Genomic DNA, 26,990 nt, shown 5'->3' on the forward strand with positions numbered 1-26,990 from the left:
ATATATAGAGAACTTCTAAAACTCAACAATAAAAAAGCAACCTGATTCAAAAATGGGCAAAGTACTTGAATAGACATTTCTCCAAAGAAGATATACAAATAGCCAAGAAGCACACAAAAAGATGCTCACCATTGCTGATCATTAGGAAAATGTAAATCAAAAGTATAATGTAGGGACTTCCTTGGTGGTGCAGGGGTTAAGACTCTATGCTCCCAATGCAGGGGGCCTGGGTTCGATCCCTGGTCAGGGAACTAGATCCCACATGCATGCCACAACTAAAGAGCTGGCGAACTGCAGCTAAGGAGCCCGCAAGCCACAACTAAGGAGCCCAGGTGCCGCAACTAAAGAAGCCAGCCGGGGGGGGCAGGCAGGGGTTGTGAATTGGGAGATTGTGATTGACATATATACACTAATATGTATAAAATAGATAACTAATAAGAACCTGCTGTATAAAAAAATAAAATAAAATAAAATTCAAAAAAAAAGAAAAAAAGAATATAAAAACAACAACAAGAAAAGAAGCCAGCAAGCCGCAACTAAGGTCCAGCCCAACCAAATAAATAAATAAAATTAAATATTAAAAAAAAACAATAATGTGATATGACCTCACACTAGTTAGGATGGCTTCTATCAAAAAAACAGAAAACAACAAGTGTTGAGAAGGATGTGGAGAAATTGGAATGCTTGTGCACAGTGATAACTAGAGAGTTATTTTTTAATAGGTATCACTATACCTATTAAGTTTCAGTTTTACAGGATGAAAAGAGGTATGGGAATGGATGGTGGTGATGGCTGTACAACAATGTGAAGGTATTTAAAACCACTGAACTGTACACTTAAAAATGGTTAAGGGGCTTCCCTGGTGGTGCAATGATTAAGAATCCACCTGCCAATGAAGGGGACAGGGGTTCGAGCCCTGCTCCGGGAAGATCCCACATGCTGCGGAGCAACTAAGCACGTGCACCACAGCTACTGAGCCTGCACTCTAGAGCCCATGAGCCACAACTACTGAGCCCACATGCCACAACTATCGAAGCCCGCACGCCTAGAGCCTGTGCTCTGCAACAAGAGAAGCCACCACAATGAGAGTCCCACGCACTGCAACCAAGAGTAGCCCCCACTTGCCACAACTAGAGAAAGCCCATGAGCAGCAACAAAGACCCAATGCAGCCAAAAATAAAAATAAATAAATAAATTTGAAAAAATAAAATAAACATTTAAGTAAGAAATTATGCCAATTCTCTCAGTGTTTTTCAGAAGATAGAGCGGCAGGAATAGTTTCCAACTCATCCTATGAGGCCAGCATTACTATAATTACCAAAACCAGAGAAAGACATTACAAGAAAAGAAAACTGACCAGTCTTTCTCATGAACATAGATGTAAAAAGTCCTCAACAAAATATTAGTAAATAGAATCTAACAATGTATAAAATGAATTATATACCAAGTGACATTTTCCCCAGGTATGCAAGGCTCGTTCAACATTTGAAAATCAATTAATATAATCCATTACATCACAACCTTAACAGTCTCAAGAAGAAAAATCACATGATCATATTAATAGATGTAGGAAAAGCATTGACAAAATCCAACACCCATACATGATAAATACTCCCAGTAAACTAGGACTAGAGGGGAACTTCCTCAATGGGATAAAGAATATCTACAAAAAAACCTGCAGTAGCATTATACTGAATGGTGAGATTCCAACATTAGTGAGAAGATTTTCCACTGAGATAAAGAACAAGGAAAGGATGTACCCTCACACCACTGCTTTTTAGCATTGTCCTGGAAGTCCTAGTTAATGCAATAAGACAAGAAAAAGAAATAATTAGGGGAGAATGGACACACGTATATGTATGGCTGAGTCCCTTTGCTGTGCACCTGAAACTATCACAACATTGTTAATCAGCTATACTCCAATATAAAATAAAAAGTTAAAAAAAAGAAAAGGAAATCAAAGTTATACAGATTGAGAAGGAGGAAATCAAACTGATTTTGTTAATAGAAGAAATGATTATCTCTATAGAAAATTCAAAAGAATCAACAAAAAACCCCTCCTGGAACTAATAAGTGATTATAGTAAGATTGGAGGATACAGTGTTAACATACAAAAGTCAATTGCTTTTCTATATAAACAGTAATGAACAAGTGGAATTTGAAATTAAAAACACAATATCACTTAACATTAGCACTCCTCAAAATGAAATACTTAGATACATACCTAATAAAATATGTATAAGAACTATATGAGAAAAACTACAAAATTTTGATTAATGAAATCTAAGAAGAACTAAGTGAATGGAGAGATAGTCCATATTCATGGATAGGAAGACTCAGTATTGTCAAGATGTCAGTTCTTCCTAACTTGATCTATAGATTCAATGCAATCCCAATGAAAATCCCAGCACGTTATTTAGAGGTTATCAACAAACTGATTCTAACGTTTATATGGAGAGGCAAAAAGACCCAGAATAACCAATAGATTATTGAAAAAGAAGAACAAGTTGGAGGATTGATGCTACCCAACTTCAAGACTTACTATAAAGTTGCAATAATGAAGACAGTATGTTATTGGTGAAAGAATAAACAAACAGATTAGTGGAACATAATAAGAGCCCAGATAGTCCAACATAAATATAGTCAACTGATCTTTAACAAAGGAGAAAAGGCAATACAATGGAGAAAAGATAATCTTTTCAACAAATAGTACTAGAACAACTAGACACCCACATGTGAAAAAATGGATCTAGACACAGGCCTTACACACTTCACAAAAATTAACTCAAAATGGATCACATCTAAATGTAAAATACAAATATATAAAACTCCTAAAAGATAACATAAGAGAAAAGTCTAGATGATTTTGGGTTTGGTGATGATTTTTTAGATACAATCCATGAAAGAAAGAATTGATAAGCTGGACTTCATTAAAATTAAAAATTTCTGCTGGGCAGAAGACGCTTTCAAAAGAATGAAAATACAAGCTTCAGACTTAGAAGAAATATTTGCAACAGATATACCTGATAATGGACTGTCCTCTAAAATATATAAAGAACTCTTATAACTCAACAACAAGAAAATAAACAACCCTTTTTAAAAATGGGCCAAAACCTCAACAGACACCTCACCAATTAAAATATACAGATGGCAAATAAGCATATGAAAGGAAAATTTAAGGGAAATGGAAATCAAATAACAATGAGATACTACTATGTACCTATTAGAATAGCCAAAACCCAAACACTGACAACATCAAAAGCTGGTGAGAATATGGAGCAACAGGAACACTCATTCATAGCTGGTGGGGATGCAAAATGGTACAGCCATTTTGGAAGACAGTTTAGTAGTCTCTTACAAAACTAAGCACACTTTTACCATACAATCCAGCAATTGTGTTCCTTGGTACTATCCAAATTAGTTGAAAACTTATGTTCACATAAAAACCTGCAAACATACTGTTTGAGGGAATGTAAAATGGTACAGCTACCGTGAAAAAACAGTATGACAGTTCCTCAAAAAATTAAACATAGAATTACCATATAATACAGCAATTCCACTCTGGGTGTATAATCAAAGAATTGAAATTAGGGTCTTGAAGAGATATTTGTACATCCATGTTCATAGCAGCATGATAGTAGCTAAAATGTGGAAGCAACCCAAGTGTCCATCAATGAATGAGTGGATAAGCAAAATGTGGTATATGCATATAATGGAATATTACAGCAGTCAGCCTTAAAAAGGAAGGAAATTCTGCAATATGCTATACCATGGATGAACCTTGAAGACATTATGTTGAATGAAATAAACCAGTCACAAAAGGACAAATGCTGTATGATTATACTTCTATAAGATACTTCGAGTGGTCAAAATCATAGAGACAGAAAGTAGGATGGTGATTACCAGGAGCTGAGGGGAGGGGAAAAAGATAGTTATTGTTTAATGGGTAGTTTTGGTTTTACAAGATGAAAAGCATTCTGGAGATGAACGGTGGTAATGGCTGCAAAATATTATGAACGTATTAAATACTGAATTGTACACTTAAAAATGGTTAAGGTGATAAATTTTATGTTAAGTGTATTTTACTACAGTAAAAAAATTGGGAAAAAACCCTATACACAGATATTTATAGCAGCTTTATTCATAATTGCCAAAACTTGGAAGCAACTAAAACGTCCTTCAGTAGATAAATGAATAAATCAACTGTGGGACATCTTGAGAGTGGAATATTATTCAGTGCTAAAAAGAAATTAGTTACCAAGCCATGGATAGAAACAGAGGAACCTTAGTTTTCATTTAAGTGAAAGAAGCCAATGTGAAAAGACTACATGCTGTATGATTCTAAATATATGACATTTTGGAAAAGGTAAAACTCTGGAGTCTGTTAAGAAATCAGTGGTTGCCAGGGGTTAGGGGCAAGGCAAGAATGAATAGGCTGAGCACAGAAGATTTTTAGGGCAGTGAAACTATTCTGTATGATGCTATAATGGTAGATACACATCATTATACATTTGTCTAAACCCATAGAATGTACAGCACTGAGAGTGAACCTTAACTTAAGCAAGGATTTTGTGTGATAGCTTATCAATGTAACAGATGTACCACTCTGGTGCAGGGTGTTGATAATGGGAGAGGCTATGCATGTACAGGGGCAGGGGTGTATGGTAAATCTCTGTACCTTCTGCTCAATTTTCATGTGAACCTAAAACTGGTCTAAAAAGATAAAGACTATTTTAAAAAATCTGGCTCAACAGAGGGTACTAGATTTTCATATCGGCTTCTGCATTAGATCTCCTGCTGTCAGAGAAAACCAGAACCAGACAAGTTAAAGCAGTGAAGGCAAATTTTATTCAGGACCTATTGCAAAAGGGGAAGAGAAACTTCAGTATAGAACTGGACTTCACTCTGTATTATACAGAAAGGACAAGGGGGGATTTATGGGCAAGGAATAGGGCGGGAGAAAGTGGATGGAAAATTACAAAGAGGAAACATCAGGGTTAAAAGGGAATTCTGGCTAAACCCATTGATAGGATTTCTGCTGAAGGCAGGCCAAGGTGGTCAGATACTGAGGGAGGGGGATTCTGGCTAAACTAACTCAGCTAGAATCTTGCTAAAACTGGAATAAGTGGGCTAAGCACAGAACCCAAGGTTAGGGCCTTGAGGGCTTAGAGGAGCCTGACTAGAGTTGGGTCTAGGAGAGTCTTTGTCACTTCAATAGTCTTGGTTACTTTTTTTATTTAAAATTACATTTTGTGATTAGATCACACTCTCTGGTCTACAGGACACTTCCCAAGGGCTCCTTTCTAAATTTGGATTAGGAAGAAAGATCATTGAATAACTACTTCCTTACAAAGGTACATGTAGATGCTAAAGGCATTCAAGATAAGTCTTCCCCCACTTTCTTGTTTTTATACACTGAGAAAAGAATATCAGGATGAAAAAAAGTTGTAGTTCCCTCCCACAACCTAATAAAGGCAACTGGTATATAATTCAAATCTTGGCTTTACCCCTGAATAGCCATGTTTCTATTCCTATAAAACAGGAATGTCAACATTAACCTTTCAAGGCTCAGGCTAATAAGTGGAAGTTATGATTTTATATATATATATATACACACACACACACATATATATACATACATATCTGTTTATATATATATATATATGAATTATGTTAAAATATTCACATGTTATATAGATATACACAATATAATACAATAATAGATCCCATTTATTTTATATAGTTATATATATTCCAACTAAGTGAAATAAAGGACAGTTACATGAAGAAGGTAGTATTTAAGGAGGGTCTTAAAAGATAGTTGGATTTCAACAGAAGGGAACAGCATGGCAAAAGATGGCAAAAGATCAGAAGTGGAAAAGCACAGTGAAAACTGAGGGCATGGTAAGTAGTGTGATATGGCTGGAATATAGGATGCCTGGTTGGAGTCAGAGTCATATGGGAGATCAGGATGGGACCAAATGGTTCAAGGTCTTAATGCCATGCTAAATTTCTGAACCACAAGTCTATGAATGCTCTCTGATTACATTTTTCATGGCAGTAGTGTGGAGAATGGATTGATGGTGCAGAGGCAAGGGCTTCATTAAGAAGTTGTCGCAATAGTTCAGAGGGGACAAGGAAAATGGCAATAGGAGAAAAGAGGCAAATGCCTGAAAATTTCCTCCCAAATGATCCAATAATTTTATTTGTCCAAGCTAGAGAATTAAGTAATGATTCTTGGGGATGTGTGAAAGATTCTGATAAAAAACATGGCATTAGGGATACACCTATTTAGGTGGGAGCCATTAATAGGAAGGAAGGCAAGTCTTGGAAAAGAGGGTAAATAGCAAAATGGTTATATTTAATATGAGATATGAGTACATTTAAATAAAATATGTGATTTTATAGAATAGGGACTCCAAAGTTAGAGCACTTAGGCCCATGCCAGTTTGACAGTTCTGCTTCCAAGAATCCTTTCTGATCCTCACCCAATGGTCTAATCACTCCCTTCTGTGCCCTCTAAAAACCTTTGGTGGTGGGTGACAGAAGAACTCATCTGTTTACTTGTCTTCCCAGCTGGATTCTGGGCTCCATCAGGAACTAGCCAGGTTTCCCTAGTGCCTAGCATAGGGTCTAGGGAAAAAAAAAAATCAGTAAATGATGAATGAAAGAAATGGAGTCAAGACCCAATTTTAGTCTCTTGTTGAATGAATATTAGGAACATTCTCATCTTATTTCCTTCCTTTACATACATTGCTTCTTGAGCTCTTTGTTCATTCAACCAAGAAGAAAGCCTACATTGCCTTAGGCAATGTGCCAGGCCTTGCACAGAGGAGGTACAGATGATTCAGCTTGATCAGGCTGTGACAGAGAGATGCTCAGGGACTGAGAGCACAGAGGAGGCAACTAACCCAGACTGGAGGGTTAGGAGAGGCTTCCCAGGGGTACCAAAGTTGAGTTCAGGAAGACAAGTGGGGATAAAGTTTACCTTAATGGGAGGTATAAGGTCAGGAGTGGGAAGAAGTCAGTTTCTGTCAGAGAAAAAATATGGGTAAAGGCCTCAGCCAGAGGGAATAGTCCTCTAGATAACTGAAACTACTTTATTTAGACATCCTAGAGTTTAGAATATGCAGGGAACAATGCCGCTAATGAGATTGGAGAGGTAGCCAGATTTGTAAACAATTTAACAATTAATACTTAGTCATAACAGCATTGGGAAGCCATTGAAGGTTTTAAAAGGCTTAAGTTCCCCCTAGGGGAATGACATGATCATATTTATATTTAAAAAAGATAACTCAACTGTACAAATAGTGGATTGAATGGGAGCAATGGTGAATGCAGGGGAAAGAGTTCAAAGTATTACAGTAGAGAAATGATGGTAGCTCGTACTATGGTGGTGGGAATGGAAAGAAAGAGAACAATTGGTAGAAGAATCTTTCTGGCTGTGATGTAGGAGGTTTAGGAAGTGACTGGGGAAGCAGGGAAGGTTCATTAGTGAGTTTGGACTCTATTCTGAAGGGATAAATGGTAAACCTTTTAACATTTTAATCATGGGAGTGATCCATTCAGATACGGGTTTAAAAATAGATCACTTGGCTGACGGTGGTGAGAAGACTGTCAAAACAGCGCACAGGTAAGAGCTGAGACAAGCGAGGTGGGCGCAGTGCGTCTGGGGAGGCACGGGAGACGCAGGAGAGGTTTCGGAGTCACGTCTCAGACTGTCAGAGAAGCAGAAACTGACGCAGGCCCAAGAACAGCTGCTGGGGACTGGAGAAGGCGAGAGAGGCGGGGTGGGGGGGGGACGCTCAGCTGAGAGCCGCCCACGCCTCCCAGCGCCGGGGGCGGGACCAGAGAACGCACGGCGGCGTGACGCAGGGCCGCAGCTGGCCTCGTTCTGGCCGCCGCCGCCGCTTTCAGGCGGAGTAGGATGAGGCCCGCGGCTGCAGCTCCGGCGTCGGCGGGGGCAGCAGCAGCTGAGGCAGCAGCTGAGGGAGCCACGACGGCCGCGCCCCCCCGCTCCTGACCTGGATTAGGCCCAGCAGCTCCGTGGCCGCCGCCGCCCCGCGGGGGGGCGGGGTGGGGAAGTGCTTCGTCTCCCCGCCCCCCCCCCCCATCGCCGCCGCCGCCGCCGCCGCCTCGTAGGAGGCTACCGCCGCGACCCTAGGGAAACCGCGGCCCAGCCTTAAGCCCCCAACCCCGGGGGCTGGCATGAGCGGCTCTTCGGCGGCGCCGGGGGGCGGGTTAGCCGTCGCCGCCTGAGCCCCGGCCTGCCGCCCGACCCCACCTCGCTGACCGAGGCTGACCGCGGAGCGTGCGAACGACCCCGCTACTGCTTTCTTCCTCCCCCAGATCACACACCCCAGCCCCGGAAGATGGGGAACTGCCTCAAGTCCCCCACTTCGGATGACATCTCCTTGCTTCACGAGTCTCAGTCCGACCGGGCTAGCTTTGGCGAGGGGACGGAGCCGGATCAGGAGCCGCCGCCGCCATATCAGGTAGGGGAGGGTGTGTGTTGGGGAACGGGGCTGCGAGGAGTAGGGGCAGCTCTGGCTGAGATTGTGGGATTTTCGGGGCTGTCACTGCCCCTGGCCTCGGCAACACCTGGCCTGAGGGGCACTGACCCCCTTAGGGCTGGGTATGAGGGTGATTGCTCCCCACCCTCAGGATAGGGGGAATCCTTCACCTCCCCTCAAGCACTGCGTGGGGATGGTACTTGTCCTTGAGTTCTGGGATTCGAGTATGTGTGATATCCCCTTGGCCTGTGGCTGGTTGTTAGATGGTGGAGTTTGGAAGTGATATTTTCCTGCCTTTATGTCTGAACTGTAAGGTTTGGAGATGATTTCCTCATCGCATCGCCGGCTGGATTTTGGGTTCTGGATAGGTGGTTACCCCCTCCCCCCCGTTTATACTTTCAAGTGTGATCATTCTCTCCTCCCTCCTGTCTGTCTGTATTCATTGGATCTGGTAGGCGTTCATTTCTCCCTCTGCTTGGGAGGAGATTTCCAAGTAGTGATTTTGGTTCCAGCAACATCGAGTTACTTGTTTATATATATGTTTATATTAATTTTTAATCCCTCCTTTTGCTCCACCCCTATGACACACCTTTTAAACGCGCTGACTTAAGAGAACTTGCTTATCTTGAACTTTGGAAACCTTCAAACCTTACTTGAGAAATACCTTCTGTTACTCGTGGTTCTCCCTTTGTATCAAAGACTTGTCTTCTAAATAGCTTCACTGCTTTTTGTACAGCAATCAGCAGCTCCAGATATCTTTACACAATTAATAAAGAACTAAAGACCGCTTTAGAAAACTCAAAATAGATATGCAGATGTTATAATCCGTAATATATATAAACCTTTCCTCTACTTTTTCAATTTTAAATGATGCTGGTTAAAAACTTTTTCCCCAGAAGGGCTTGGATAGTTAAGTGGCTTAATTTTTTTCATGAATGGGGTTTAATTTTCAAACTGGGCAGTCTCCTTTGTTGTTTCATGTGGTGACATCATTATCTAGTGTTATTCTTTTCTCATTCCTATGTAAATCAGTGTCTCACCACACCAGAAAAACCTGATCACATATGCTGGTTTTCTGAATAAAGCCCTTCAGGGGCCTTTCATATATGCCAATAAAGTCCAGTCTTTTAATTGTGGCATAGAGAAGTCTCCATGATTTCTCTCTCACATTCATATTCCAGGCCTATCAAATACAACAGCCTGTTCACACCTCTCTGCCTTAGCTCCAGTTGCCCCCTCTGTTTGGAGCCCTTCCCCCAAGGTCAGCGGTGAACACGTAATCCTCTTTGAGGACTCAACTGTATCTGAAGTCCCTACATTCCCCTCCCTCTCACCCTGAATCCGTTACTCCCTTCTTTGTGTCCCCCCTGAAGGAAGTGTCCACACTTTCATAAGCAGCCCATTTAACACTTGAATGTTATCCTTGTTTAGTTAGATGTGTGTCTCATTCTTGAGGCATTTCCCTCCTCCAGTAAAAGCTGCATGCAGGTAGGGACCCTGTTTCCTGTTTGTTGTATATGCAGCATCTGGCTCATAGTAGATGCTTAGTAACTGGAGTAAGTGAAGACTGTAAGCCCTTGAGAACAGGGACTATGTCCCCCGTGCTTAGTGCAATTTCTGGCACATAAGCACTTAAATGTTGAGTGAATTAATGAATTTGAATTCAGTTGTTTTGTAAATTTACACACCCATTTCTTCCAAAGAATTGTCACAAGGGAAGTCTCTTAAAAAATCCAAGCTAAGTCTAGATGTTTTTCTGAGTCTTTGAAGCAAGTAAATAGTTTATATTTCACTCTTGGTTTCCTTCATAAATGCTATAGGACAGTGTGCTTATTTCAGTTTCATAAGCAAATTTTTTTAGAGGTATGAGTTTTTATTTCAAAATCTCCTTCCATGTTCCCTAGCCCCCTTCTAGGCAAGTCAAATATCTTTGACTTTCTACACTCTTTCTCTTATATCCTTATGACAAATACAGTGTTAAGAATAACTTCTTTAGAATTTATGGGAATTTGCCTTTTCCAGGAGGATAAGATGATGAGAGTTTTTTTGGTGTCATGAAGGAACGTTTTTTGAAACATGTTGTTTGTGACAGCGGGAGTTTTTTGTGGTTGCTATTTCCTGAAATGAACGACCCAGATACTGATATGCAAATTTGGCATCAATTTGAAAGAAGTAATTTGTTTAAAGATAGAAGCATAAAAAGAAACTTTTGTAGAAATTTGTCTTACGTGAAGGAATTGAGGTTTTTAGGAATGTAAATCAGGTGGTCTGAGAAACACTAATCCAAGGTAAATGATTTATATTTTCAGTGGATAGAAGTGACTTATTTGTTTCTTCAAAAATAGTGTATAATTGACAGAGCTACAGAAATATTGGCTTATTTCCTTAAAGAATAGTCTCGGTTACAGTAGGATTTTTTAAAAATTCATGGAGGGCATAACTGATTATAAAGGAACACATCTGGTATTTCTGTGTAGTGAGTGGTTAAAAGAAAAGATGTACAATGTATCTATATGCCAAGAGCTCTATATAAAAATCTTCTGTAAGGTCCAGTTATTTCTTATTAGCAGGATCTGAGATTTGTTTTATCTATTTATGCTTAAATGTAAGCACTGCACTACTGTGGTCAAAGTTGATGGGAAGTACATATTTCTCTCCTGGGTTTCTTTTGTAGCCTCCTAACTGGTCTCCCTGCTTTCACCCTTACCCTCCCTTTAGTCTATGCTTAACCCATCATCCAGAGTGATTACGGTAAAACAGATCATGGCACTCTACTCAGCTTTCTGTGGATCCTCATTTCGTTCAAAGTAAAAGCCAGATTCCTTAGTGTCCCATAAACCCTACATGATCTATACCCTCTGCTCCCATACATAGCTCTTACGACACCTCTTACTACTCTGCCCTTTGCTGGCTTCCTCTGGTCTCCTTGTTCCTAGGATACTCCAGGACCTTTACTCTGTTTTTTTCTGTGCCTTGAGTACTCTTCCCCCAGGTATCATCATGGCTTACTCCCTTACCTTCAAGTTTTTAGTCAAATGACACCTTCTTACACCCTCTCCGACCACCCTATTTAAAAGTGCACTTGCCTTGGCACCCTGGAATTCTCGCTTACCCTGTTCTGTTTTTCCCCATAGCATTTATCACTTTCTAACACATTATCTTTACTTATTATATTTATTGTTTATTATCTGTCTCCTCCTGCTAGGTGGTAAACTCCCTGAGGAAAGGGGAGTTTTTAAAAAATTGTTGTTTCCCAAGTGCCTAAATAGTGCCTGGCACACATTAGGCACTCAGTTGTTGGTTGAATGACTGGATTTCTTTTAAATGAATTAACATATTTATTTTGAGGCAAGTGCAGTAGAATGTTTTATAAGAATTATGCACATTCCTAGGCCTTTTCCTTTATAATGGATCATTTTTAAGGAATCAATCCCAAAAATCAAATCCCAATAATATTAAATATAGGAATTGGTTTAAAATAATTATTGATAAAATAGGTTTTTTTCACCTTGTTTATATTCTATAACAAAATGTTTATTTTGTGAGAAAGGACTTAAATCTTTGTCCTTAAAGAAATTGGAGGGAAGAGGTTAGAGCTTTTCTTGAATTAGAAGGTAGAAAACAAAGAAATTTGGCATGCTGTCTACTCTTTCCTTCCTGAATGTTTAAAAAGAATACAGAGGAAATCTGCCCATCAAGGGCAGTCTTAGAAGGGTTGTGAGAGGGAGGATAAGTCATGAAAGGCTGAGGAATGAGGGTTGATAAGAGGAAAGGGCCAGGTAGGTAGCCCAGCTTTGAAAGGTGTAAGTGAACAGATTGAGAAACCACTAGCCACTCTAAGGCCCCCATTTCTCATGGCTAATTCAGGAGTGGCACTCTGTTAAATTAATATTCATTGACAACAAAAAAGCGCTTTACAGTACTTTAATCTGAATATATATATACATATATAAATAAAGCGGTATCTCTCACTTTTGCAGTAGTTATATAGTTTGAGATTTACGAATCCCTTCTGCCGTGCACTTTGTGATTAATACACTTGAGGTTTTAAAATCAGAAGAAAAATTATTGGTAATACAGCACTGAGTGCAAGTGTAGCTCTGGTTTTGGAGTCAGATGGGTCTGAGTTCATATCCTGGTTCATATCACTTACATGTAAAATATGAAGAGAGTTTATCAGATTATGTTGTGTCTTGAGGAACTTCTTTCACAGATAACAAAACATAACATTTTGGATATTGCAAACTCACTGAAGGTTACTTTTTTTTTTAAATTAAGGCTTAGTCTCTCCTGTAGAACTCATTAAAAGTAACCCCTCTTGTTTAAAGATCTAAAATATAAGAAAATACTCATTTTTAAGCATTCAGAGCTGTAATAGTGATAATACCTTGTTTTTCTGGTATCTTTATGAAGTTAAGTTCAGGTAGTTGAATTTTTTTTTTTTTTTTTAAAGTAAACTTCATGATCCTTCATTCTGGTTGTGCCCATATTAATCTGTGGTCCCTACTGTTTTATTTATTTATTTATTTATTTATTTTTTGGCTGTGTTGGGTCTTCGTTTCTGCGCGAGGGCTTTCTCTAGTTGCGGCAAGTGGGGGCCACTCTTCATCGCGGTGCGCGGGCCTCTCACTGTCGCGGCCTCTCTTGTTGCGGAGCACAGGCTCCAGACGCGCAGGCTCAGTAGTTGTGGCTCACGGGCCCAGTTGCTCCGCGGCATGTGGGATCCTCTCAGACCAGGGCTCGAACCCGTGTCCCCTGCATTGGCAGGCAGATTCTCAACCACTGCGCCACCAGGGAAGCCCTGAATTTTTTTTTTTTTATGTATTAGTGTTTTGTTTACTATTTTGTTGGAAAGTACCTCAATGTATCTCACATATCTTGCTCTTATTAAACAAATTATTTAACTTAAAAAAAACTCCCTTTATGTGAAATTTTATCCCTCCCCTCTTGAAATTTTACCTTTTCATTGAGGTGCAGATCAACTCCAACCTCTTTAATAAAGCCTCCACTGACCATTTTTTTCCCCTCTCCTAATTTCTTCAAGTGCAGTATTTTCTGTTTGTAATATTTATCTGGAAATCATATATTATCTTATTAGCTCTCAGTGCTTTAACATTTATTATTTTTCCAGATTACCAATTCCTTAAAAGTGAGAATGATGTGTTAAGATTTTAAGTTTCTCAGTGGAGTGGAATGGTACCTTACACATTGTAGACACCTGGTGTCTAACTTAGAACTCTGCCTTCTCCCTCTTATACTGTCACCACTAGAACTGAGGTCTACATGACCTCTCACAATTACCTATTTGATGTCTCCTCTTCTCCCATGCCTTTCATCCCCAACCATTTATTGTTCAGTAAATTCTATCCAAATCAGATTCCCTTGCCTCTTAATCCTTAATGATTCTTCCCGACTCACCACTGAAGATCTGTTGTAGCATTCAGAGTTATGATCTGGCTTCTTTTATACTTTTCCAGCTTTTCGTAGTCTTGTATAAAACCTATACTCTAGTCAGACTGAAGTTTGCTATGTTCTGTATATGCCTTCTGCTTTCCAGCCTCTGCCTTTGCTCATTCTATTCCTGTTGCCCAGAATACTCCTCTTAATCATTCCCAATGTAAATTTTAGCTTGCAATGTCCAGCTCAAATGTTGAGTCCTTTTCTGATCTCCCCCAACATGAATAACTTCTTAATCTGAACTCATTTAGCACTTTGTTTACCATTCTTAGGACACTTCTTTACCCTTCCTATTTGATTTTAATCATTTATAACAATGTTGCCTGTACCCTACTAGAATCCAAGTCTGATGATTCATCTTTGCATTGCTAGAACTGTGCTTTTCACATAGCAGGCACTCAAATACTTGAGTAAATGTGAAAATCAGTTATTGTGTTTTTCTGTGAGTGTGAAGTCTTATGGTTGTTCGATTCTTTATAAATTGTTCCCAGAATCCTGTGCTTTAGTGTTTGGCTTTTGTACTTTAAAGGGTTCTGCTATTTTTCTCTCCCACATTAACTATTTTATCTGACTATATTCAGTTTTGTCCTATCACTTCTAATTTATAATGTGCATAAGCTTTGGGAAAGTTAATCTGTTTACCTCATCTTCATTTGAGTTTGGTCTGTGTTCTGTGTAGCTCAGCTTGCCTCTTCTTTTTTTTTAATAACTAAGCAAATATCTTTGCCTATTTATTTGTAACCATTGTTACAAGGGTTTTGTTTGTTTATGCATGACCTACCCCTCTGGATGTCCTTTAATTAAGGCTGATTCTTTGCCATTAAGAATGTATGAGCACCTTTAAGAGTAGGACAGTCTGTGTGTCAGTTTAATTCTAGAGTTAATTATAGGGTAACTTGAGAAGATAGGGGTAATGAGTACTTGGTACATAAGGTCTGAGAACTTGACTTTCTTTTTTTTTTTTTTTAAACATCTTTATTGGAGTATAATTGCTTTACAATGGTGTGTTAGTTTCTGCTTTATAACAAAGTGAATCAGTTATACATATACATATGTTCCCATATCTCTTCCCTCTTGCATCTCCCTCCCTCCCACCCTCCCTATCCCACCCCTCTAGGTGGTCACAAAGCACCGAGCTGATCTCCCTGTGCTATGCGGCTGCTTCCCACTAGCTATCTATTTTACATTTGGTAGTGTATATATGTCTATGCCACTCTCTCACCCTGTCACATCTTACACCTCCCCCTCCCCATATCCTCAAGTCCATTCTCTAGTAGATCTGTGTCTTTATTCCCGTCTTGCCACTAGGTTCTTCATGACCTTTTTTTCCCCTTAGATTCCATATATATGTGTTAGCATACTGTATTTGTTTTTCTCTTTCTGACTTACTTCACTCTGTATGACAGACTCTAACTCCATCCACCTCACTACAAATACCTCCATTTCATTTCTTTTTATGGCTGAGTAATATTCCATTGTATATATGTGCCACATCTTCTTTATCCATTCATCCGATGATGGACACTTAGGTTGCTTCCATGTCCTGGCTATTGTAAACAGAGCTGCAATGAACATTTTGGTACATGACTCTTTTTGAATTATGGTTTTCTCAGGGTATATGCCCAGTAGTGGGATTGCTGGGTCGTATGGTAGTTCTAGTTTTAGTTTTTTAAGGAACCTCCATACTGTTCTCCATAGTGGCTATATCAATTTACATTCCCGCCAACAGGGCAAGGGTGTTCCCTTTTCTCCACACCCTCTCCAGCATTTATGGTTTATAGATTTTTTGATGATGGCCATTCTGACCGGTGTGAGATGATATCTCATTGTAGTTTTGATTTGCATTTCTCTAATGATTAATGATGTTGAGCATTCTTTCATGTGTCTGTTGGCTATCTGTATATCTTTGGAGAAATGTCTATTTAGGTCTTCTGCCCATTTTTGGATTGGGTTGTTTGTTTTTTGTTATTGAGCTGCATGAGCTGCTTGTAAATCTTGGAGATTAATCCTTTGTCAGTTGCTTCATTTGCAAATATTTTCTCCCATTCTGAGGGTTGTCTTTTGGTCTTGTTTATGATTTCCTTTGCTGTGCAAAAGCTTTTAAGTTTCATTAGGTCCCATTTGTTTATTTGTGTTTTTATTGCCATTTCTCTAGGAGCTGGGTCAAAAAGGATCTTGCTGTGATTTATGTCATAGAGTGTTCTGCCTATGTTTTCCTCTAAGAGTTTGATAGTGTCTGGCCTTACACTTAGGTCTTTAATCCATTTTGAGTTTATTTTTGTGTATGGTGTCAGGGAGTGTTCTAATTTCATACTTTTACATGTACCTGTCCAATTTTCCCAGCACCACTTATTGAAGAGGCTGTCTTTTCTCCACTGTATATGCTTGCCTCCTTTATCAAAGATAAGGTGACCATTTGTGCGTGGGTTTATCTCTGGGCTTTCTATCCTGTTCCATTGATCTATATTTCTGTTTTTGTGCCAGTACCAAACTGTCTTGATTACTGAAGCTTTGTAATACAGTCTGAAGTCAGGGAGCCTGATTCCTCCAGCTCCATTTTTCGTTCTCAAGATTGCTTTCGCTATTCGGGGTCTTTTGTGTTTCCATACAAATTGTGAAATTTTTTGTTCTAGTTCTATGAAAAATGCCAGTGGTAGTTTGATAGGGATTGCATTGAATCTGTAGATTGCTTTGGGTAGTAGAGTCATTTTCACAATGTTGATTCTTCCAATCCAAGAACATGGTATATCTCTCCATCTATTTGTATCCTCTTTAATTTCTTTCATCAGTGTCTTATAATTTTCTGCATACAGGTCTTTTGTCTCCTTAGGTAGGTTTATTCCTAGATATTTTATTCTTTTTGTTGCAATGTTGACTTTCTTAAAATATTTTTTAGTTAGCACTTTCTAGTATATGTTTGTAAAATTTAGATCTTTTAAAAATCATAATATAATACTTTAGGTAGAAGGGGATATTTTTTTAAAGATCTTAATTTTACTTGTTCCTTCTGCATAGAAAAATTGTCACAGAATGGCTACTATAGGTTCTCCCTGACTTTTTTTCTTCAACTTGTACCACTTCTTTCTGTCTTTACTGTCTCAGCCAAGTTCAAACTTTCTAGAAATGAGGAAGGAAGAGAAAAGAGGATGATTTTAAATATAGTTGGAATTAGATGTTGTATTTCTTTGTCATCTTGCCTCACGCCATTTCTAAATGTAACTATCTTCTGTGTATTACCTTTCTTCAAGCAAAGAGTTAGGGATTATGCGTTTCTGTCCTGTATCAACAGATTATTAAAAAATAGGCTGTAACAAATTTCCAGAAGTTGATTCCTTGTCAGTAACTTTTAATATTGAATTTAACAAATATTTGTGATATTGCTAACCTGTTCAGTATTCAGGATTTTTGCAGTTGTGATGTAAATGAAATCAAGAGTGAGGTGGTAAAGATACTAAAGACTCAGAGTGGAAATGTGAGTGAAAGATGTGAGGAAAAGCTAGCATATAGATAGCCAAAGTGTGTGTTTTTAATGGCAGAAGAAATTGCTACATGCAGTTGAAAAGTAAAGTGATAAGGGAGAACTAAATATATTTTCTGCTCTTGGAGAATCTGCCTGACCTTTTGGTTTTGATATTCAATTTGACTTTATGGTATGTTGCTTTTCAAGCCTTAGAAGAGTTCCTTATTGTAACCAATTAAAAATACTTCGAGTTCATTTAATATGAATGCACATATACCTATCTTTTAATTAAATAGCCAACATGGAGTGTGCTCCCAGGGGCAGTTGAGTAATTATCTTGTTACTTAATCCAGAGAGCATACAGTAAGGTAAGTAAGGGATCTGAAGGTGTGGGAATGAAGAAAGCAATCCTCCAGATATATTAGTTCCTAAATTTATTAAAACTTTCTGAATTCTTATGAAGCTGAATGGCTTTAAGAAGAATGAGACTTTTATAATTGATCCAATTAGTTAAAATTACATGTAATTTTGTATAACAATTTAATTCTTATATATGTGGGGGAAAAAAGCAGTTTACCGTAAACTGAGTAGCAAGGCTTTAAGGATAAAAATCAGGACACTTGATACTTCATTTCTTCTATCGGTCAGTAGGTATGTGTTGGGCACCAAGGTGAAAGGAGAAATGAGTCCTTTACCCTTAAGGAGCTACCACTTTAAGGAGACAAGATTAATGTATATACATGAAGCATTTATTTAGTGTGAAACAGTATAATCAAGTATTAAACTTGAGACTTTTTAAGTTGGAGGATCAATTTATGATAGGGCAGTGAATCACAAAATAACTCTTTAGCTTCTGAAGACATCAAATGATGAACATCAATGTAAAAAATAATAAAAGCAAAAGAACTGCCCTTATTAAACTATGAGTTGGGGAGCTTGGAGCTGGAAGAATAATCAGTAGGTGGTGAGCATGAATTTAGAGGGAGTTGTATAATGTTGTACAGTTAAAGTATAATATGTGCGTGTGTGTGTAAAACCTTTTTATTGCTTATATACAATAAAGAGTATATCTTTAATAGTATAAATAACATCTTAACTATATAGTCCAGTGACCTTTTACATACTATAACCACCATCAAGATATAGCTAATATCCAACCCGCCAAAAGGCTCCCTCATATCTCCTCTAACAGTCAGTACCCCTTCCCCAAAGGTAACTACTGTTCTGACCTCTTAGCACCTTCTATTTGTTTTGCCCAGTTTTGAACTTAAATAATTTGTTCAGCATTGTTTGTGAAATTCGATTATGATGTTCCATATTTGTGGCAGTAGCTCATATTATTTTTCATTGCTGTAGAGGATTCAGTTGTATAAATATACTTTTAAAATCCATTTTACTATTAATACATATTTGGCTTGTGTTAGTTTTTGACTGTATGAATGTGCTGTGAACATTTTTTAAAATATACGTAAATACCTATTCGGTTTATATTCAGGAGTGGAAATGCTGGGTAATGGAACAGGTATATATTTAGTTTTTCCCACAATATTTTATTATGGAAATTTCAAAAACAAAGAGAAGTTGACAGAATTGTTTGAATACCCATATTCCTACCACTTAGACTGTAGTTAACATTTTGCTATATTTGTTTTAACACATATCCAGTCCCTTTATCAATCCTTCCTATTTTTTGATGCATTTCAAAATAAGTTGCCAAAGTGGTTTCACCAGTTTACACTCCTATCAGCTATATACGAGAGTTCTGTTTGCTCTACATCCTTACCAGCACCTGGTATCGCCAGTCTTTTATTTTAGACACTCTGATAAGTGTGTAGAAGTGTTTCATTGTGGTTTTGATTTGCATTTCCCCAATGAGAAGTGCATACCAGTATGCATACTAATATGTGGTCTTTTGTCGCTGGTGTCTTACTGTTTTCAAGATTCATCTATGTTGTAGCATGTATCAGGACTTCATTTCTTTTATTGTGAAGTATTTCATTGTGTGGATCAACCACATTTTGTTTAGCCATTCTTCATTGATGAACATTTGGGCTTCCATTTTTTGGCTCTTATGAATGCTTTTATAAACATTTGTGTGCAAGTTTTTGTACAGATATGTTTTCATATCTCTTGGTTATACACTTCCTAGTAGAATTGCTGTGTCACATAATTCCATGTTTAACCTTTTGAGGGACTGCCAAACTGTTTTCCAAAACACTTGTAGTATGGTTTTACATTCCCACTAGCAGTGCACAAGGGTTCCAATTTCTGCACATCATCACCAAAACTTATTATCTTTTTTTTTTTTTAATTATAGCCATTCTAGTGCCTATGAAGTGGTATCTCATTGTGGGTTTTGGGGGGTTTTTTAATTAATTAATTAATTTGTTTAATTTTGGCTGCGTTGGGTCTTCGTTGCTGCGCGCGGGCTCTCTAGTTGCGGCGAGCGGGGGCTACTCTTCATTGCAGTGTGCGGGCTTCTCATTACGGTGGCTTCTCATTGCAGAGCACGGCCTCTAGGCATGCAGGCTTCAGTAGTTGTGGCACGCAGGCTCAGTAGTTGTGGCTCGCAGGCTCTAGAGCGCAGGTTCTGTAGTTGTGGCACATGGGGCTTAGTTGCTCCGCAGCATGTGGGATCTTCCTGGACCAGGGCTCGAACCCGTGTCCCCTGCATTGGCAGGCGGATTCTTCACTGTGCCACCAGGGAAGCCCTGTGATATTTTTTTAAATGTAGAAGTAATAGAAGTAGATTTGAAGCTTAAGAGGGCCCTGAAGCCATAGGTACTGATAAGTAGTCTGTTCAGGGTAATGAAGGAGCAAGGAGACTTAAAAAACAAGACTTAAAAAGATGGGGTATTGAAATCACACAGGAGAATTGAATGGATCCAGTTGTAGAAAGTACAACTGCAATTAGATTTAAGTGAAATTTTCCAATTCAAACAATTTATTTTGGATAGATAAGTTTTGTATAGAAACCTTCTAAAATATGTTTCACATTTTTAACTTTTTTTTTATTCCAGAACATTGTCTTTGGTAACAGTGTCTTACCAAGACTGATTCGCAGCTGGGTCTTTTCAAACTTCACAATGCTCCCTTTTCATTCTCACTCCTTCCCCCATAAATCACTGAAATACTGACATCTGAGCAGATTTTCATCTCATTTTACTGATTCAAAACATATTAGAAGGATTAGTTTATTATTCTCTGTAGGTGATAGAATGGTGCCCCAGAGTCTTATTATGTAGGAATATTTGTGTTACTGAATGAAATCTATTCTGCTTTTAATTCTTTTCTTTTTTTTTTTTTTTAATATTATTTATTTGGTTGCACCAGGTCTTAGTTGCGGCTCGCCGGATCCTTAGTTTTGGCTCTCAGGTTCCTTAGTTGTGGCTCAGCAGCTCCTTAGTTGCAGCACTCAAGCTCCTTAGTTGTGTCATGTGAACTCTTAGTTGAGGCATGCATGTGGGATCTAGTTCCCTGCCCAGGGATCGAACCTGGGGCCCCTGCATTGGGAGCGTGGAGTCTTATCCACTGCACCACCAGGGAAGTCCTTCTGCTTTAATTCTTGTACCAGCATTTTATAATTTTTTTTTTCTCATTGTCTTCCCACTGTCTGATGGTTCTTCATCTGCTGTTAATGCAGCTCCCCTTATAGTAACTCTTCTAATATTCTGCATATTGGAAAATCAGATAATTAGGCTTGTCATAGTATTTCCTAGCAGCTGCCAATAGAAGAGAGCCCAAAGGTAGTACCTATGAGTAGAGCAGCATTTTTATTTGTGAATAAACTGTTTGGGGATTTGGATACATGGGCACCTTGTACTTTTTTTTAAGGTTCAAAAAATTATTTTTAGAGTTTCCGTTGCAGAAATTAGCTTAAGTAAATAAAGTTGATTTTAGTAGGAAGTCCATATATACATGAGAGTAGAGAAATAGAGAAAGGGAAGAAACCTTCCTTAATACTGAGGTAAGCTTATCAGTATTTCATTTTTCACATACACCTCCCATCCCCCATTGTGTTTCATTATCTGGAATTTTCTCTTGTTCCTAGATATTGTTTCTCAAAATGCTTTTTATTTCTTAAAATGTGCTTTAGTTACCTAGGACTTCTTACGTATAAATTTTTAAACTCAGTGTAATCTTTAGATTGATGAATACTTACCCTTAGGTCCATGGATCCTTACAGGGTCCAGAATAGAACTGTATTTCAGTGTAACTAATTTCCTTGGTAATCTTATGTATCCATTCAAAAGCACTGTCTGAGAAGGGATCTGTGACTTTTCATCAGCTTGGTAAAGGTTTCCATGCCACAAAGAAGGTTAAGAATCCCTGAGAGGCAGTCTCTGAGTTGCAGGTAATGAGCTCATATTTCTGCTGCCAGAAACCGCAAAGCCTTTGGGGTTTGAGCCACAGAGTTCTGATAGGTGTGTGGTATAGGTATTCAGTTAAATTTTGCTGTTGCAACATTGTTAGGTAAATTATCAGACCTCATTTAAGATTAGGTAGTGTGAAATAGAGCCATTTTAAAATGGCTGAATTCTGAAACCTATTGAAAATTAACTTGAAGTATAACTTCATAGTCATAGATGAAAAAAATTGTATCATAGGAAAACAGTAGTATCATAATCTCAAATTGCTTAGACCATGGAGTTCAGATATTTTTTTGGCAACTCAAAATAGAAAAAATACATTTTATACCATGTTTCAGTTTGTAAAAATGGAAACAAATTTCATAAAACAGTATTGACCCTTACTATTATATATTCTGTATATTCTATTTCATTTTCTAAAAAGTCCTAGCTTTGACCCTCTAAAACTTATTTTATAATCCACAATGTTCATGACCTGCAGTCCAGAAAAAGACTCCAAGATATTGTACCAAAAAGATAAGATTATGAAATACATTTAAAATATTTTTTATGTCTGGCATTTCAAACAAAATCCCTTAGGAATTCAAACTTGCCTCTCTAAAAAGAGCATTTTAGAGAAGTGGGTACATGTTTGTACCCTGGGAATAGTCATTAAGATGTTTGTGCCAGGTTCTTTACATTTATTATCTTTATTAAGGATTTTGGACTTTATCCTAGAACAGAGGAAAGCTAGCCAGTGAAGGATTTTAGGTGGGGTTGGGAGGGGGGTATTATGTAAATTAAATTAGATTTGTATTTTTAAAGAAGGTCTCTGAGAACAAAGAGTATATATACTATTTAGGAAGCCACTGCATTAGCAGATATTGTTAGCCAGGGTGTTGGCAGTAGAGATGAAGAGTTATAGATGAATTCTATTGATATTTGAGAGACAAAAACAGCAGAACTTAGTAATGGATTGTATGGTAAGAATTTTTCCAGGAGATTAAGATATAGAAACATCAAGAACAGATGATTTTGGGAGAAGATCGGCTGTGAAGCAGGGGAGAGGTATAGGAATAGGGCAATAATTAGATGTGGAATTGACAGTGGATTAGTCTGTTTTAATGAGAAAGACTTATGTTTATAAGCTGATGGGAAGGATGCAGTGAAAAGAAGTTGAATAGGGAGAGCAGCAAAAATCTGTAGTATAAGGTTTCTGAGAAGGTGGAAGCACATGGAGTCCAAACAGAGGTAGTAGGGTTGGCCTACACAAAAGGAAACAATCTTTAAATTTATTTTTTAATGATTTTAAATAATATATTCATGTGGTCAAATTCTAGAAAAGTACGGATGAGACATCTTATTTGTTCTCTAGCCACTCAGTTCCACATCCAGTAGGCAACTAAAGTTAATGTTTTTTGTATATCCTTCAAGAGATTTTATACACATGCAAACAAATACAAGTAGTCCTCCTTGACCCCTTTACACAAAAAGTAGCCCACTGTACAAAACAATTCTGCATGTTGCTTTTTTTTTCCACACTGTATCTTGAAGTTGTTTCCCTATCAGTACATAAAAAGCTTCATTCTTCTCTAGGGCTGCATAGTATTCATTGTGTGTACTGTTATTTATTTAACCAGTTCCCTATTTGATGGACATTTAGGTCATTACCATTCTTTTGATAGTGCCTCTATTTTAACAAGATGGAAAGACTAACTGGAGATAGGTGCATATGTGAGCAGGACTGTATGTTTGACTCTAAAAGTTAAGTGGTCCAAATGATCTGGATACAGAGAGCTAGGTGGTCCATTTTTGGGCCAGCAGACTGAACTTTAATATTCAGGTTAAAGAGCTGATGTGTGGAGACTCACTTGCTCAAATAAGCAGGAATTAAAATACCACATCTAGGGAAATCTGGCCAGGTCAATAAACTAGATGGAGGTAAGGGAGTCACTAGACCAAAGTTGGAGACAATAGCCAGGAAAACTCCTTAAACTACATGTTTGTCAGTCAAAAGTCACTTTCAGAAATCACCTTTTGATAGTGAAGAATTAAGAATATTTTTTGGTAGACTCAAATTGGGACCCTCCATTCAAGGTTAAATAGATCTAGCCCATATGAAGTGAAGGGCAAGGAGTCCTTTTTAGGGCAAAGACTGTATTTTGGGTTCAGAAGCTCTATGAGAAGGCATTACTGCCTAATTTCCAAAGAATTTCAGTTTTCTACTGTTGTTTTTTAGTTATAGAATGTGTAATTTTAATGTAAAATAGAAAAATTCATTAAGTCTAAATTATAAGTTTGTTTGCACTGACTTAAGGCACCTGAAAGTGGTTACAATTTTTTCAGTTAACCTTCGTGGGTCTGGGAGGTCACTCTCACTGTTAGGTACCATGGGCCAAGCATAAGATCAAACATGAAACAGTACAGACTCATATGGGTGACAGGTGCTAGAGGAGGCTTGAGGTGAGACAGCTAACTTTTGGTTACAGTTTTGTGAGATGGCTTCTTGAAGGACTGGTGTTCAGGTGTCAAAAACCAAGATTTCTTTTATCTCTTTGTTTGAAATGTTTCCTTATATTCCTTCAACTGGTTTTTCTGTTTCTGTGGCAACCATCCAAGTTCACAGAAGTGTCTCTTAACCCTTTCGTTATTTAATAACTCTTGGGAAGCTGAAAACCATAAGTCCTCTTCCTGGGAAGATGCACAGAATTTTGCATGCAATTTCAAGGAATTTATGTACCCCCCTTAAGCCCAGATCTCAATTAACAACCTCTCGTCTATCATCTCAAACTTTTGTTCTTACTTTCTTTCATTGCCTTCTTCATTATATCTTGTCTACTGCTGCCAGGTCTCCTATTAAACAGTGATCCCTCAGTGCCAGCTATTTAATATAAAGAACAAAAATTTAAGAACATTTGATGACCTATACTCTTGGATATTTGACTGAATGGGTGTGACAGGGTCACACAGCTATTTTGTAACACCACACTGAGCCATGTTTTCCTGACTTATGGTACACAGCGTGTATCATTGGATTTCATTACATAATTCTAAACTAGAAGTGGTTTGTATACTTTAAAAAGATATTGTGAAATTTAACAATCCTTTTTCTTTGTAGTTTTGCAATTTTAAGTATAAAAAACCAAGTTAATTTCCACTGATTTTGTATACCTTTGCACTCCAAGTTGCCTTGTTGAAACCAAATATTGTTTAGCTAATAGTACCCTACATGCAAGAAACTCAAAAGAATTATGTATGACTGGTTCACTATATCTTAAAATTGGACTTAATACATACTACAGCATGGACGAAGCTCAAATATATAATGCTCAGTGAAAGAAGCTAGACACCAAAAAAAAAGTCATGTAGTCTGTGATTCCATTTATATGAAATATCTAGAATAGGTAAGTCCATAGAAACAGCTGGGGAAAAGGAGGAATGGGTGGTAACTACCTAAAGGGTACTAAGTTTTATGCTTTTTTCCCAAATGCAAATATTTTAAAATATGTATAATATTACTCTCTAATATTTTTTGCATACTTTTAGTTTTTACTCAGTGTCATTTTACAAGCATTTTCTCATGTTACTGTAGTTTTGAAAGCTCCAATTTTTTAAAACCATTAAATCTATAAATCTATTAAGTCCGTATTACTGTCCTATACATTCAGGTTATTTCTTGATATTCCAGGATAAGTTTCTTTTTTTTTTTTTTTTTTTTTTTTTTAAAGGGAACGCTATTTATTTATTTATTTATTTAGGCTGTGTTGGGTCTTCGTTTCTGTGCGAGGGCTTTCTCTAGTTGCGGCGAGCGGGGGCCACTCTTCATCGCGGTGCGCAGGCCTCTCACTATCGCGGCCTCTCTTGTTGCGGAGCACAGGTTTCAGACGCGCAGGCTCAGTAGTTGTGGCTCACGGGCCTAGTTGCTCCGCGGCATGTGGGATCTTCCCAGACCAGGGCTCGAACCCGTGTCCCCTGCATTGGCAGGCAGATTCTCAACCACTGCGCCACCAGGGAAGCCCCAGGATAAGTTTCTTGATTCTTGATGGTGGTAGGGGTAGAGGAGATGTTGAGATGTGTTTCTCATCTAGAAATTGTACCAGGGGAGCTTTTATGAAAAAGTAGTGTGCTGACAGTTTCAGTTTGAAAATAAGTTGTAAATAGCTGGCTGATGGGTAGATAGCCTTGCTTAGGGCAACTTTATGTTTGGAAACATTAGTATCTCTCTAGTAATCTTAACTTTTGTTTTACTTATATTTGTATTAGGAAGCCTTTTTTTTTTTTTTTTTTTTTTTGAGGTTCATTAGCAAAAGGACTTAAGCACTCTGTATTCCATATTCTGCTTACTAGTTAGAGATTTCCTGATGACCTGACCCCTGGAATTGAGCTTGAGGAAGAATCTAAAGACTAAACCTGATTTTCTAGTTTAAGACTTGTAGGTGCTGATACTCAGCATAATCTGAGCAGTCTAGTGGACAAGTATCAGCATCTCAGTATTTATTTAATACAGTCTCAATGTTGAGATCCAAAGTGTCTGTGTCTTAAAGAGGATCACCATAAGACAATTATAATTTTTCTTGTTTTCTATGTTAGGGTATGTTACATGAAACAACATGAACAATTAGAAGGCAAGTATGAGGGATATGGTATTTTTTTTTAATTTTCATTTTCATTAAGACTGGTTGATCAGTATTTTTTTATGGATCGTGCTGTTTTAAAAAATATTTATTTATTTATTTACTTATTTAGTCTGTGCCAGGTCTTAGTTGTGGCACACAGGATCTTTAGTTGCGGCATGCATGCAAGATCTAGTTCCTTGACCAGGGATTGAACCCAGGTCCCCTGCATTGGGAGTGTGGAGTCTTACCCACTGGACCACCAGGGAAGTCCCAGGGATATGGTATTGAATGCATAGTCCATTAGAAAATAAGAACCAGCTATGTAGAAGCTTCAGCAGCTGATTTGACTAGAGGATATAGAAAACATACTTGGTCAGACTAATTTTTTTTTTTAGACCTCCTGAAGAGATCCCGTTTGCTTAAAATAAGCAGTCTTATAAAATCCTTACTCCTTTAACCTCCTCCCTGAAATATTTCACTAGGCTTCTGGGAAAACTCACATTAAAATATAGGCCTTTTCAAAACAATTTTCAGCAGTTGGTGCTGGGACACCTGCATATTCACATACAAATAATGAGGTTGGACCCCTTCCTCT

General features: G+C 38.1%; 1 protein-coding gene across 1 annotated transcript in view; it reads left to right on the plus strand.

The window, feature by feature from the left end:
• Positions 1 to 7,871: 7,871 nt before the first annotated feature.
• Positions 7,872 to 26,990, plus strand: part of RNF11 (ring finger protein 11) — a 35,049-nt gene continuing 15,930 nt past the window's right edge. Inside the window, exon 1 of the mRNA XM_059922267.1 lies at positions 7,872 to 8,495. Within this exon, the coding sequence (XP_059778250.1) occupies positions 8,373 to 8,495 (123 nt within the window). The 5' untranslated portion in view covers positions 7,872 to 8,372. The remainder of the gene's footprint in view (positions 8,496 to 26,990) is intronic.

This window comes from Balaenoptera ricei, chromosome 1 (assembly GCF_028023285.1).
Source record: "Balaenoptera ricei isolate mBalRic1 chromosome 1, mBalRic1.hap2, whole genome shotgun sequence".
NCBI lineage: Eukaryota > Metazoa > Chordata > Mammalia > Artiodactyla > Balaenopteridae > Balaenoptera > Balaenoptera ricei.